Raw genomic sequence first — 10,719 nt, 5'->3', positions numbered from 1 at the left:
AGCCGTTCTGTGCTTCTGTGAAGAGGAGGTTGGATCTGACTTTCATGGAAGGAGCTGTGTGAATCCAGGAAAATACTCCAAGGTCTGGATTGTGCATAGAGGCAGGATTTCAGGATGCAGAGGTGCTGTGTTTCCCAGCCCTGCACCTGGGCCTGTTGCTTCTGGCCCTTTATGTGGGGTTCCAGGTGCTGGCCCCATGCTCAGGCCTCTGTTGTTGGCCCCTGCGTGAGATCTCGGCCACCAGCCTTGCTCCTAGGGTTCCACTCCTGGTCCTGCTCCCATGATCCTGGCTGGCTCCCTTCCCACAGCCCCAATTGTGTCCCCAGCCTTGGCCCCCCCATTCTGTCTGGTTCCCCTCGGCTGGAAACACAGCCCAGCTCCTGACCCTCGCTCTGATGGGGGGAGGAAGCACAGACGGGATAAGGGGTCTGGCTTTAAGCCAGGACTGGGTTTATGTACAAGCTAAATAGGCTATAGCTTAAGACAGTGTTTCTCAACCAGTGGCATGAGCACCCTTAGGAGTACTTGAGATAAGTCTAGGGGATACGTCAACACAACTGAAATGTGGAGAAAACGGAATTTTTGTTGTAAGTTTTACAGCGCTTGACTATTTTTGTACTTTTTACACCCAAAAATTGCATCTCCTTCCTAGCTACGATTAAGTTGTTTAATCAAATGTGTTGCAATGGTAGAAAAAAGATTTGTGTGTCCGAAAACTGTAGGTACTGGGGGTCCTTATAATTCTTTTTTTTTTAAAGGAGTACTGTACTTTATAAAAAAAAAACATTAAGAAATACTGGCTTCAGAGATGGGGAACCTAAGGCCCAGGGGATGTAGCCCCCAGCTTACCTGGAACTGGTCCTTGAGTCTCAAAGCTCCCCCGCATCTGTGCTGGTACTCCGGCTCCATCCCTACCTCCACGGCAGGGCTGTGGCATACAATATCTACTCACCTGCCCCCCGCTCCAGGCACAGGTGTGAGGGGGAGGGGAATGTGGGGAGTGTCTTTCTGCCACTTAGTTGGGGGCCACATGAGTGAGAGTTGTTTTGTTTTTGTTTTTTTGATTTTCATTTGTATGTGGCTTCCGACTGATTTTTCTATGCACCAGAAACCCCTCTGCACCCCAAAAAGTTTCTCCACCGCTGGTTTAGGGCCTCAGATTATGAGGACCCTCTACATCAGTGGTCCCCAACATGGTGCCCGCGGGCGCCATGGCACCCGCAGGGGCATTTGTGTGCGCCCGCCAAGTGCTCAGGGCTGGTCTGGCCCCGGGCACGTGGCGCATGCGTGGTGCCAGAGCCAGCCCCGGGCGCATGGCTCACGGTGAGCGCCGGCCCCGGGAGCGCCGCAGATTGGCTGCCCGCGCTCTGGGCGTGCGGCGCTTGGGGGGAGCGCCGGTCCCGGATGCGCGGCGCTTGGGGGGGGAGCGCTGGCCCCGGGCGCACGGCGCTTGCAGGGTGCACCAGTCCCGGGCGCGCAGCGCTTGGGAGGGGGGAGCGCCAGCCCCGGGCGCGTGGCACTTGCAGGGTGCGCCGGCCCTGGGCGCACAGTGCTTTAGGGGAAAGCGCTGGCCCCGGGTGCGCAGCTATGGGGGGGCCCCGCTCCCAGGCATGCGGCTATGGGGGGGCCCCGCCCCGGACGCGCAAGTGTCCCCGCCCTCTGGCGCCCGGCGGGTGAACGGCCACGCCCCCTGGCACCCGGCAACCTCAACTGGTTGGGGACCACTGCTCTACATAAAAAAAAATGACTCGCTTTTAGGTGCAGCCTCACTTACGTACCGGCCTAGATGCAAATATACAACTTTTTTGTTTCTATTTCCATTCTCCTTTAAATTGGAATCATGCACATTTTGGGGGGCTATGCTGTGGGGCCTGTTAAACGTGACATCATTTAGGACCTCAGCATGGCTGACTCCAGCCCTGCTTTCACTGGCACTGGGTATAAAGTCTGGTGTTTCTAAACCATGGACACAATTTCTGCTGAGTCTTCATCCTCCGGTGCTCCGGGAAATCAGGTAGGAACACCTCCTCCGCTCAGCACAGAGAGATCTTTCCTCAGGGCAACCTTGTGCCAGAGAGACGTACTGGGAATGCTGTGGAACGGGACATATAACTCCTTTTGCAATCTGGGAAAGTGCTGGGACCAGGGAAGGCGTGCGGGGTGAGGCAGGTATATAAGTTGGTTGCAAGACAACACCTTGTAGAAGGCTGTCAGGGAGATTTGGAGAGGTAGCTGCAGCTCCTGTGCGTGGAGGTAAGGGATCTGGTGCTTGGTGTGTGTGTGTGTGTGTGTGTGTGTGTGTGTGTGTGTGTGTGTGTGTGTGTTTTGCCTCATTGTTATGGCTTGGGAGTGCTCCATCATAGAATCCTCGGAATGGAGGGCACCTGGCAGGACCAAATACTGTCTAGACCATCCCTGATAGACGTTTATCTAACCTGCTCTTAAATATCTCCAGAGATGAGGATTCCACAACCTCTCTGGGCAATTTATTCCAGTGTTTAACTACCCTGACAGCTAGGAACTTTTTCCTAATGTCCAACCTAAACCTCCCTTGCTGCAATTTAAGCCCCTTGCTTCTTGTTCTATCCTCAGAGGCCAGGAAGAAGACATTTTCTCCCTCCTCCTTGTGACACCCTTTTAGATACCTGAAAACCTCTAACATGTCCCCTCAATCTTCTCTTTTCCAAACTAAACAAGCCCAATTCTTTCAGTCTGCCTTGATAGCTCATGTTCTCTAGACCTTTCATCATTTTTGTTGCTTTCCTCTGGACCCTCTCCAATTTCTCCACATCTTTTTTGAAATGCGGTGCCCAGAACTGGACACAATTCTCCAGCTGAGGCCTAATCAGTGCAGAGTAGAGCAGAAGAAAGACTTCTTGTGTCTTGCTCACGGCACATCGGTTAATACGTCCTAGAATCATGTTTGCCTTTTTTGCAACAACGTCACACTGATGACTCATATGTAACCTGTGGTCCACTATAACCCCTAGATCCCTTTCTGCCGTACTCCTTCCTAGACAGTCGCTTCGCATTCTGGATGTGTGTGTTCACACTATACCCCGGTATCGGCAGAGGGATGCAAACTAGACACATCGAAAGCGCAAATAAAGCAGTGATTCAAACATCCCACACCTTACCACCACAATTACGCTCCACCGTCCAGTCTTTGAACAGAGCAGCTGTTTGGTTTGTCTGACAGATTACGGTCCTTTTGCTCAGGGTGGCTGTGTGAACTCTCTGAATGCTGATCCTTTTTAACCCAGGGATTCACTTTGTTTTCTTGTGTTATTATTTCCTGTGAAGAGGATCGAATACTTGAACGGCCTGGGCATTTGGGCTTTCCGTTTTCTCCTCCGAAAGGGTTGACTGAAAAGAAAATGCGACCCTGCTTCGATCGCTGTTAAGACTGAACCTTGACATGAAGAGGTTCGGGTGCTTAGTCGGCTGCTTTGTTTTTATCTCTAGCCTCAAGAAGGGAAGTGTCGGGCTGAGATGGCGTCTTCTCGTGTTCCCAGACTCCTCCGGGAGGCGCTGCCAGAAAGAAGAGAGCTTCAGGAGAAGTACAAAGGTAAAAATCCATCCTCTCCCTAAGCCTCAACCACTCCTGGCTGTGATCCTGTCTCTCCGCCACTGGAGGTGCTGCTGAGTTTGCTGGTGCCCTCCCGAAACTGGGCAACCTCCTCCCCGCCCCCCCACACTCCCGCCAAGGCTCTGGTGTGCAAATGAAATGATGGGAATGTCTCTTCTTTCTCCTTCTCAGTCTGGGGCCACGTCAGTGAGGTTTCTTTTTTTCTTCACTTCTCACATGTGTGCAGCCCCCTGTCCTCAGACCAATTGGCCTGGGGCTGGCGGGGGAATGAGTGAAGTTTCCTTTCCCCACCGCTGCCACCAGCAGTGCGTAGCGCATAGAGGGAGTCACCAGCTGCTCAAAACAGCTGGCAGTTCCCTCTCGGCGCTGCATGGTGCTGGGAGGGGGGCCACAGAGTTCGCGTGTTCACCCTGCCTCCAGACCCCGCTCCCAGCTGTGATGATTGGCCTGGGGACAGGGGAGCATGGGAAGTCTCTTGCTCCCTAGGGATACGTGGCCCTGAGCGGCACATGGAGGGAACCCCTTGAGCAGCCTCGGGCTGATGCAGGAAGGAGCTTGCCTCAGGGACCCTGCTGGGCTGCTGGCTGGGAGCCACCAATGGTAAGTGACTCCCAGCCAGAGCCTGCCTCTTGCACCATAGCCCCTCCCACTTCCCAGCCCCCTGCCCCAGGTCACCATCCAAATTCTCTACCCACACATCCCACCCCAGGTCAAAACTCCCTCCCCAATCCTGCACCCCTGAACCCTTCTCCTAGGTCAAAAATCACTCTGCACCCCCTACTCCCTCCCAGACCCTGCACCCCAATTCCCTGCCCCAGGTCACAACCCCCATTTCCCCTTAAACTCCCTCCCAGACCCCACACCCTCTCCTGCTCCCCAGTCTCCTACCCCAAGCTCCCTTCTTCACCCAGCCTCCGTCCCAAACTCCGCACACCCCCCCATGGAGGAGCTCAGTGTTAGACCACTTGCCAAAATCTAGGAGTGCTCCCCCCATCAAAAATTATTGCCCGCCCCTGATTTAACCAGTCAATCATTCACATCCCTAATAGAGAAGATGCGGCAGCCTAGTGCTGCATTTGTTGGGCCTCTAATAGGTCCACACAAGACGCCCACAAGGGACACATGAGGCTCCAGGTGGTGGCTGTGTTGGCCCTGCTCCGTGTGCTCGGGGCTCTGCCCAGGAGTTTTCTACAGGACTCTAATGCTCTGCTTCTCTCTCTTCCCACCCAGTGGACGTGACTCTGGATCCGGACACGGCGGAAGAGTATCTCAGCCTGTCTGAGGACAGGAAGTCCGTGATGGCGGGAGACTTTTCCCAGAATGTGCCTCCCAATCCCAAGAGATTTGAGCATGAAAGCTGCGTGCTGGGCGCCCAGGGGTTCACCTCGGGGAGGCATTACTGGGAGGTGGATGTTGGGGATATGCGTCCGTGGGCTGTGGGGGTGGCCATAGAGTCAGTGAAAAGGAAGGGAACTCTCATGCGTAAGCCGGAGGAGGGGATCTGGTGTCGTGAGTGCAGGTGGTCTTTGAGGGACGCAGACGGCTCTTCTGATGTGCCCCCAAATGAGTGTGGGAGGTCTGGGAAGATCGGGGTTTGTCTGGATTATGAAGAGGGGTGGGTTGGATTTTATGAAGGTGACCATATGACTGTGATGTTGGCCTCCTTCAACGAGGAAGTCGTTTTCCCTTTCTTTTATGTGGGCTTTGGGGTTAGCCTCACAATCTTGCCCTGAAGCACGCTGGGGCTTGTCCTCCCACCCCAGGAAAGGCATCCCTCTAGCCATTTTCTGCACAGCCTGCCCTAGCCTCTGTGGCCTTGTCTAGACACAAGCTTTGCACCAACACCTGATTTAATTTGAACCGGAGCACACACCTGTGTGGATGCTCTTAATTGGGCTCCAAAATGGTGTGGCTCAATTTTTTCTATATTAGATGAAGGATCGAGGCTGCAGCGATCGATCCACTGGTGGTTGACTTATTGCGTCTGCTTAGACATGATAAATTAACCTCCGAGTGCTCTCCCGATGATTCTGGCACTCCACCAGGGTGAGAAGAGTAGCTGGAGTAGACAGGTGACAGCCCCCACCGATCTTACTGTGTGGAAGACACCGCGATCCAAACGTAAGTTTTTTATCCCCAGAGAGGGGAGTTGGTTGGGGATAATGTCCCCTCTAATCTTTTCCATCCATGTGCAGAATACATTTTGTTATGTGCACCAAAGCATGTGCCTATGTGCACTACCATAAGAAACTCCAAACCCAGCTGTATGCGCTCTGCTGATCAGCTGAGCAGTTGGAAGGTAAAATCCTGATTAATCTGTTGGCCAGTTAAACATTTGGTTCACCTAGCGTTTGACTGGTTAATCGACCAAGCAGGATCCTGGGCGGGGGAGTTGCCCCATGGCACTGGTTAATCATCACCCGGGAAGCATCATCCGTCCACATCCCTTCTGAGCAGCCACACAAGTGCACAGATTCCAGGCAGCCCTGGTTGAAACCCCGTTACAGATGCTCCAGCAGGCCTGAGATACAGATGTTAGCATATAGTCGTTTAAACTATTAAACGATACACCTCGTTTTATCGGTTAAGCCAAATGACTACATGCAACACTCCCCTCCCCCTTGTTGCCTCTGTATCAGAGGCAGCCAGGGTGGGAGGTGGGAGCCGGTGTCCATGGGGAGCCGGCTTTAAAGCTGGCTCAACACAAGCACTGGATTCTGAGGAGCCGCCTGCCCCACCTGTCCTGCACTGCTGCCTCTGATAGTGAGGCAGCAGCATGGAGGGGGAGGGGGCTGGCGGGAGCTGGGACACATGGGAAATCAGCTTTGAAACAGCCCTCCACACGTGCCAGTTCTGCGGGGCCACCTGCCGCGCTCCCACGCTTCAGAGGCAGCAGAGTGTGGTGGGGCAGGTGGGATGCTAGCGCAGCATCTGTTCAATGGGAGCTCGAGCCACCCATGGACAGGAGCTGGTGCTGCTGCCTCTGAATCAGAGGCAGCAGCATTAGGGAGCCTGTTTTTAAACTGGCTCCCCTCACGGACTGGCTCTGCCTGCCTCCCTGCACAGCTGCCTCTGTTCCAGAAGCAGCAGCACAGGGTGGCAGGGGCCTCCCCAGAAGTGGGGCCAGGAGCGGTGGGTGGGGGGAGCACACTGGCTGCTGGCCCTGCCCGAGGAGTATTTCTTTAACTGCTAAAAATTGTTGTGGCTGCACAATTACTAAAACACACAAAATCTACAATCCCTCCTCTGAGAACCCTCTTCTTTCTCCTGCTCAGCTGACTCATGTATTGAGGAACCCTGGGGAGAGGTGTCCAGTGCACAGGATGGCTTGGAGAGGTGCCCTGGACCCTGTGTTTTAGGGGGCTCCATGGGGCCCAGGGCGCCTGGGGAATCACTAGAGCCGTGGTCACCAACCAGTAGATCGCGATCTACCCGTAGATCTCAGGGGCTCTTGAGCCCTCTCTGAACTGCGCACCTGCGCAGTACATTTACATTAGATTCCCTCATGTAATGTAGGCGGGGCTTCAAGGAAGGGGCGGGGCAGTAGATCTTCGCCTGTTCTGAGACTTAAAAAGTGATCTTGGGTGTAAAAAGGTTGGAGACCACTGCTCTAGAGGGAGGCTGGAGCCAGCAGCAGGGACTGGGCACATCTTTTCCTGATGTGGTTTTCTTAAGAGGTTAACACACTGGTGCTCTGTTTGGCTGATGACCATATTTATTCTTAATCCAAAGCACATTCAAATACTGCAGATGCTTGAAAGCCCCAGTCCTGGCTTTTCCCCCCTTTCGCTGACCAATCCAGCGTATGAGAGAAAGGCCAAGGTACATGAAGAATACCGGATAAAGGCAGATGACCTAGCACATCCTGTGGCTTTCGTAAGCAATTAGGAAAAGGAGCCAAAAGGTGGGATTGGGCCTGCGCCCATATTCCCCGGCAGCAGTGGGAGCAGGAGAAAGCAGAGCAACTCAGCCTCAGCCCGCTTGGCTTCACTCCCCGGAGTGGAGGCGGGAGATTGTTCCAGGCCCTGCGGCCATCGTTCCCTATAAGCTGAGCACCTGGGCACCCCCCAGGAGAAATTCATGTGCCGCCCAGCTAATTGGCAAAGCGCCCACAACCAGGAACATATGTACCTTCTGGTGGGGCACATGCCTCAGTGCAGATAGTAAAATTTATTCTGTGCATGGATGGAAAAACATTAGAGGGGATTCTGTCCCACACCTCCCCACACCTCCCACACTCTGTCCCACACCTCCCTGGATGCTGGCCCTGCCCCTAAGGAGTATTTCTTTAACTGCTAAAAATTGTTGTGGCTGCACAATTACTAAAACACGCAAAATCTGCACAGTTACTAAAACACACAAAATCTCCCTAGGAACAAAACACAGGACTATGTAGCACTTTAAAGACGAACAAGATGGTTTATTAGATGATGAGCTTTCGTGGGCCAGACCCACTTCCTCAGATCAAATAGTGGAAGAAAATAGTGGAAGAAAATTTGATCTGAGGAAGTGGGTCTGGCCCATGAAAGTTCATCATCTCATAAACCATCTTGTTTGTCTTTAAAGTGCTACATAGTCCTGTATTTTGTTTCAGCTACACCAGACTAACATGGCTACATTTCTATCCCTACGAACAGCCTTCTGATCCCAGGAGCTGCCAAGATGGGATATAAAGTCTGAGGGGGTAGATATTGGGTCAGAACTGCCTAGTTTTACAATCGAAAAGAAAAGAAAAAAAAAAGAAAAATAATGGAGATTGCCTATCTCCTACAACTGGAAAGGACCTTGAAAGGTTATCAAGTCCAGACCCCTGCCTTCTCAGCAGATCCAAGTACCATCCATGATGAATTTTTGCCCCAAATGGTTTCCACAAGGGTTGAACTCACAACCCTGGGTTTAGCAGGCCAATGCACAAATCACTGAGCTATCCCTCCTCCACCAAGCTAAAAATCTGTGGGGAAACCTGGATGGCCCTCCCGTGACCAGAACAACATCTGGAGTGCTAGGCCTTGTCCCGGCTTTGTCCAAAGTATGGCTCTCTAACACACCATCCCAGGTCTGACTCTAGCCTGGGCACACATGTATGTATGCAGGCCAGGCCAGAATGGGTGGGGCAAAGTCAGGAGTGCTACCCAATTATTCAGAACTTGTGCAGGACAGCGAGACTAGGGCAAAAAGACCAGAAACAACCTGGTACGAGTAAATCCCATATTTTGATAAGAGCAAAATTCAAGAGACAGCCAGCCAAACTATTAATTAAGCACTTTTGCAATATTTTGGCATCACAAAATGTATTCTAGATTTTGACATAATAGGTATTTTAGTTGATTTAGTTTATGTCGGTGATTGGTAGGTAGTACTAGAACGACCAAGTCTTGCTTTGCTATAAATTGGGTTTAGTAAGAACAATCAGTGGAAGGGAATAAGCAGGTTTGACCCACAGGTCCTGATTTCGATGTAACAAGAAGGAACGGATCCTTTGCAGGAGGAATAACGGTAGTTCCAATTAGGAGCTTTAATTCGAACTACCTAGTCCGTGCCATGTGTAGCCGCGGGCAGATAGTTCGAACTACGGGGCATTTAAAAATGGCGGCGCCCAGGAACATGCAAATGAAGCCCGGGATATTTAAATCCCAGGCTTCATTTGCAAGTTCGAATACCTACGTTAGCCACCCTAGTTCAAACTAGGGTGGCAGTGTAGACATACCCTGAGAGATATGGGTGAAGGGCCTCAACGAACCAAGAACACTGAAAGGGAAGATCCAACAACCGACTAGCAGGCATATCCAACAAGGGCAGATGGGTGACTGTTGTGGTTGGAAAACCCTTGTATGTGGAGAAGTTAGTGAATCTTCTCAATTCTCATGTCTGCAAACTAGAAAACAGACTTTGGCCTGCTCTTAGAAGGGGATATTCCCAGTGTCTAGCTTGTTAGAGAGACAGGCTGTGCCTAATGTGTGTGTGTGTGTGTGTATAGGAGAGATGGGGGAACTCATCACATAGTAACCAGAACCTGTCTGTGGGAAACTCCTCACAGGTAGGTGCTGTTTTGGTTTCTGCTTTAGCACAGAGTTAGCTGCTGCTTTTAGGACTCTGTGCACAGGCTATATATTGCTTAATGTTGCCAATGCCCTTTGGACTTCCCAAAGGATCTGGAACTGTACAGAGATGCCTCTCAGACATGGCCCATGAGCCGAAGTCGCCAGCAAGCCAAAGGGATGTTGTAAGCCTTCTCTTGCCTTTTCTTTCTGTAATATCTAATAAAACTTGCACCTATTCACATTCAGCGATTTGTGTCTTCTTGGTTACCCTCCGAACCTGAGAGCAGAGTCTGGCCGGCCCAGCCTCTGAAGTAAAACGGTGACCCAAGACAGGGAGGGAAAAGGGGAAACATGTATCAGTTGAATCCAGCTGAGCATGGCCAACCAAAGAAGATAAGGAGCAAGAGAAACGACCAGAGATAACAAACATTCGCCAGAAAAACCACAGGATGATGCAAAACTTACTGATCCCAAGGAAGAAAAAACTACCGTGTATTAGCGTATATAACCCGCACTTGTGTATAACCTGCACTTGTGTATAACCCACACTTGTGTCTAACCTGCACTTGTGTATAACCCATGGTTTTCCTTTGCTGTGTAAAAAAACCTGCAGATTACCTGCGGACGTGTATAACCCACGGGTTCTATAGGCTAATTCACGGTAATTGCACATACCGGGATAAACTGCCAATGTCCTACATTCCACCCATCTTTTGTTAGGTAGCCATCCTGCTTCCAGTGGGGGGAACGGAGAGAGCAAGGCAGGCAAGCTGGCCAGCCTCAGGAGGAGAGCCATACTCGCAACCAGGCACTGCGCAGCCATAGCCAGGTGCAACCCACCCTCCTCCGGGCGGGGGAACGGAGTGCACAGCACAGGCGCACTGGAAGCTCGTCAGACCCTCCCTGCAGCGGAACGGAGCTGACCCAATTCTAATGAGTAAAGCTAAACTTGTATACCCCGCGTGGGAGGGGGCGGGGTTTGTAAAAACGTGTATAACCCATGGGTTATATACACTAATTTACGGTACTTTAAAAAGGGGCTGCTTTGATATGCAACTTTGGGGACATCCTGCCATGTCTTGAACATTG

General features: G+C 51.9%; 1 protein-coding gene across 1 annotated transcript; it reads left to right on the top strand.

The window, feature by feature from the left end:
* The first annotated feature begins 2,096 nt into the window (after positions 1-2,096).
* LOC102454235 (vespryn-21-like) lies at positions 2,097-9,875 on the top strand. The gene is made up of 3 exons (XM_075914126.2): positions 2,097-2,253; positions 3,466-3,568; positions 4,820-9,875. The coding sequence occupies exons 2-3, from the start codon at positions 3,493-3,495 to the stop codon at positions 5,320-5,322; spliced, it is 579 nt and encodes a 192-aa protein (XP_075770241.1). The 5' UTR covers positions 2,097-2,253; positions 3,466-3,492; the 3' UTR covers positions 5,323-9,875.
* The last annotated feature ends 844 nt before the right edge of the window (positions 9,876-10,719 follow it).

The sequence above is a fragment of the Pelodiscus sinensis genome, chromosome 19 (assembly GCF_052426305.1).
Source record: "Pelodiscus sinensis isolate ZL-2025 chromosome 19, ASM5242630v1, whole genome shotgun sequence".
Taxonomy (NCBI): Eukaryota; Metazoa; Chordata; order Testudines; family Trionychidae; genus Pelodiscus; species Pelodiscus sinensis.
This window is presented reverse-complemented; position numbering and strand designations above follow the sequence as displayed.

Bases quoted from the DNA above. Each gene is read 5' to 3' on its own strand.
- LOC102454235 (XM_075914126.2), top strand. From the start codon at position 3,493: ATGGCGTCTTCTCGTGTTCCCAGACTCCTCCGGGAGGCGCTGCCAGAA. The intron at 3,569-4,819 runs GTAAAAATCCAT...CTTCCCACCCAG, and splicing joins GCTTCAGGAGAAGTACAAAG to TGGACGTGACTCTGGATCCG.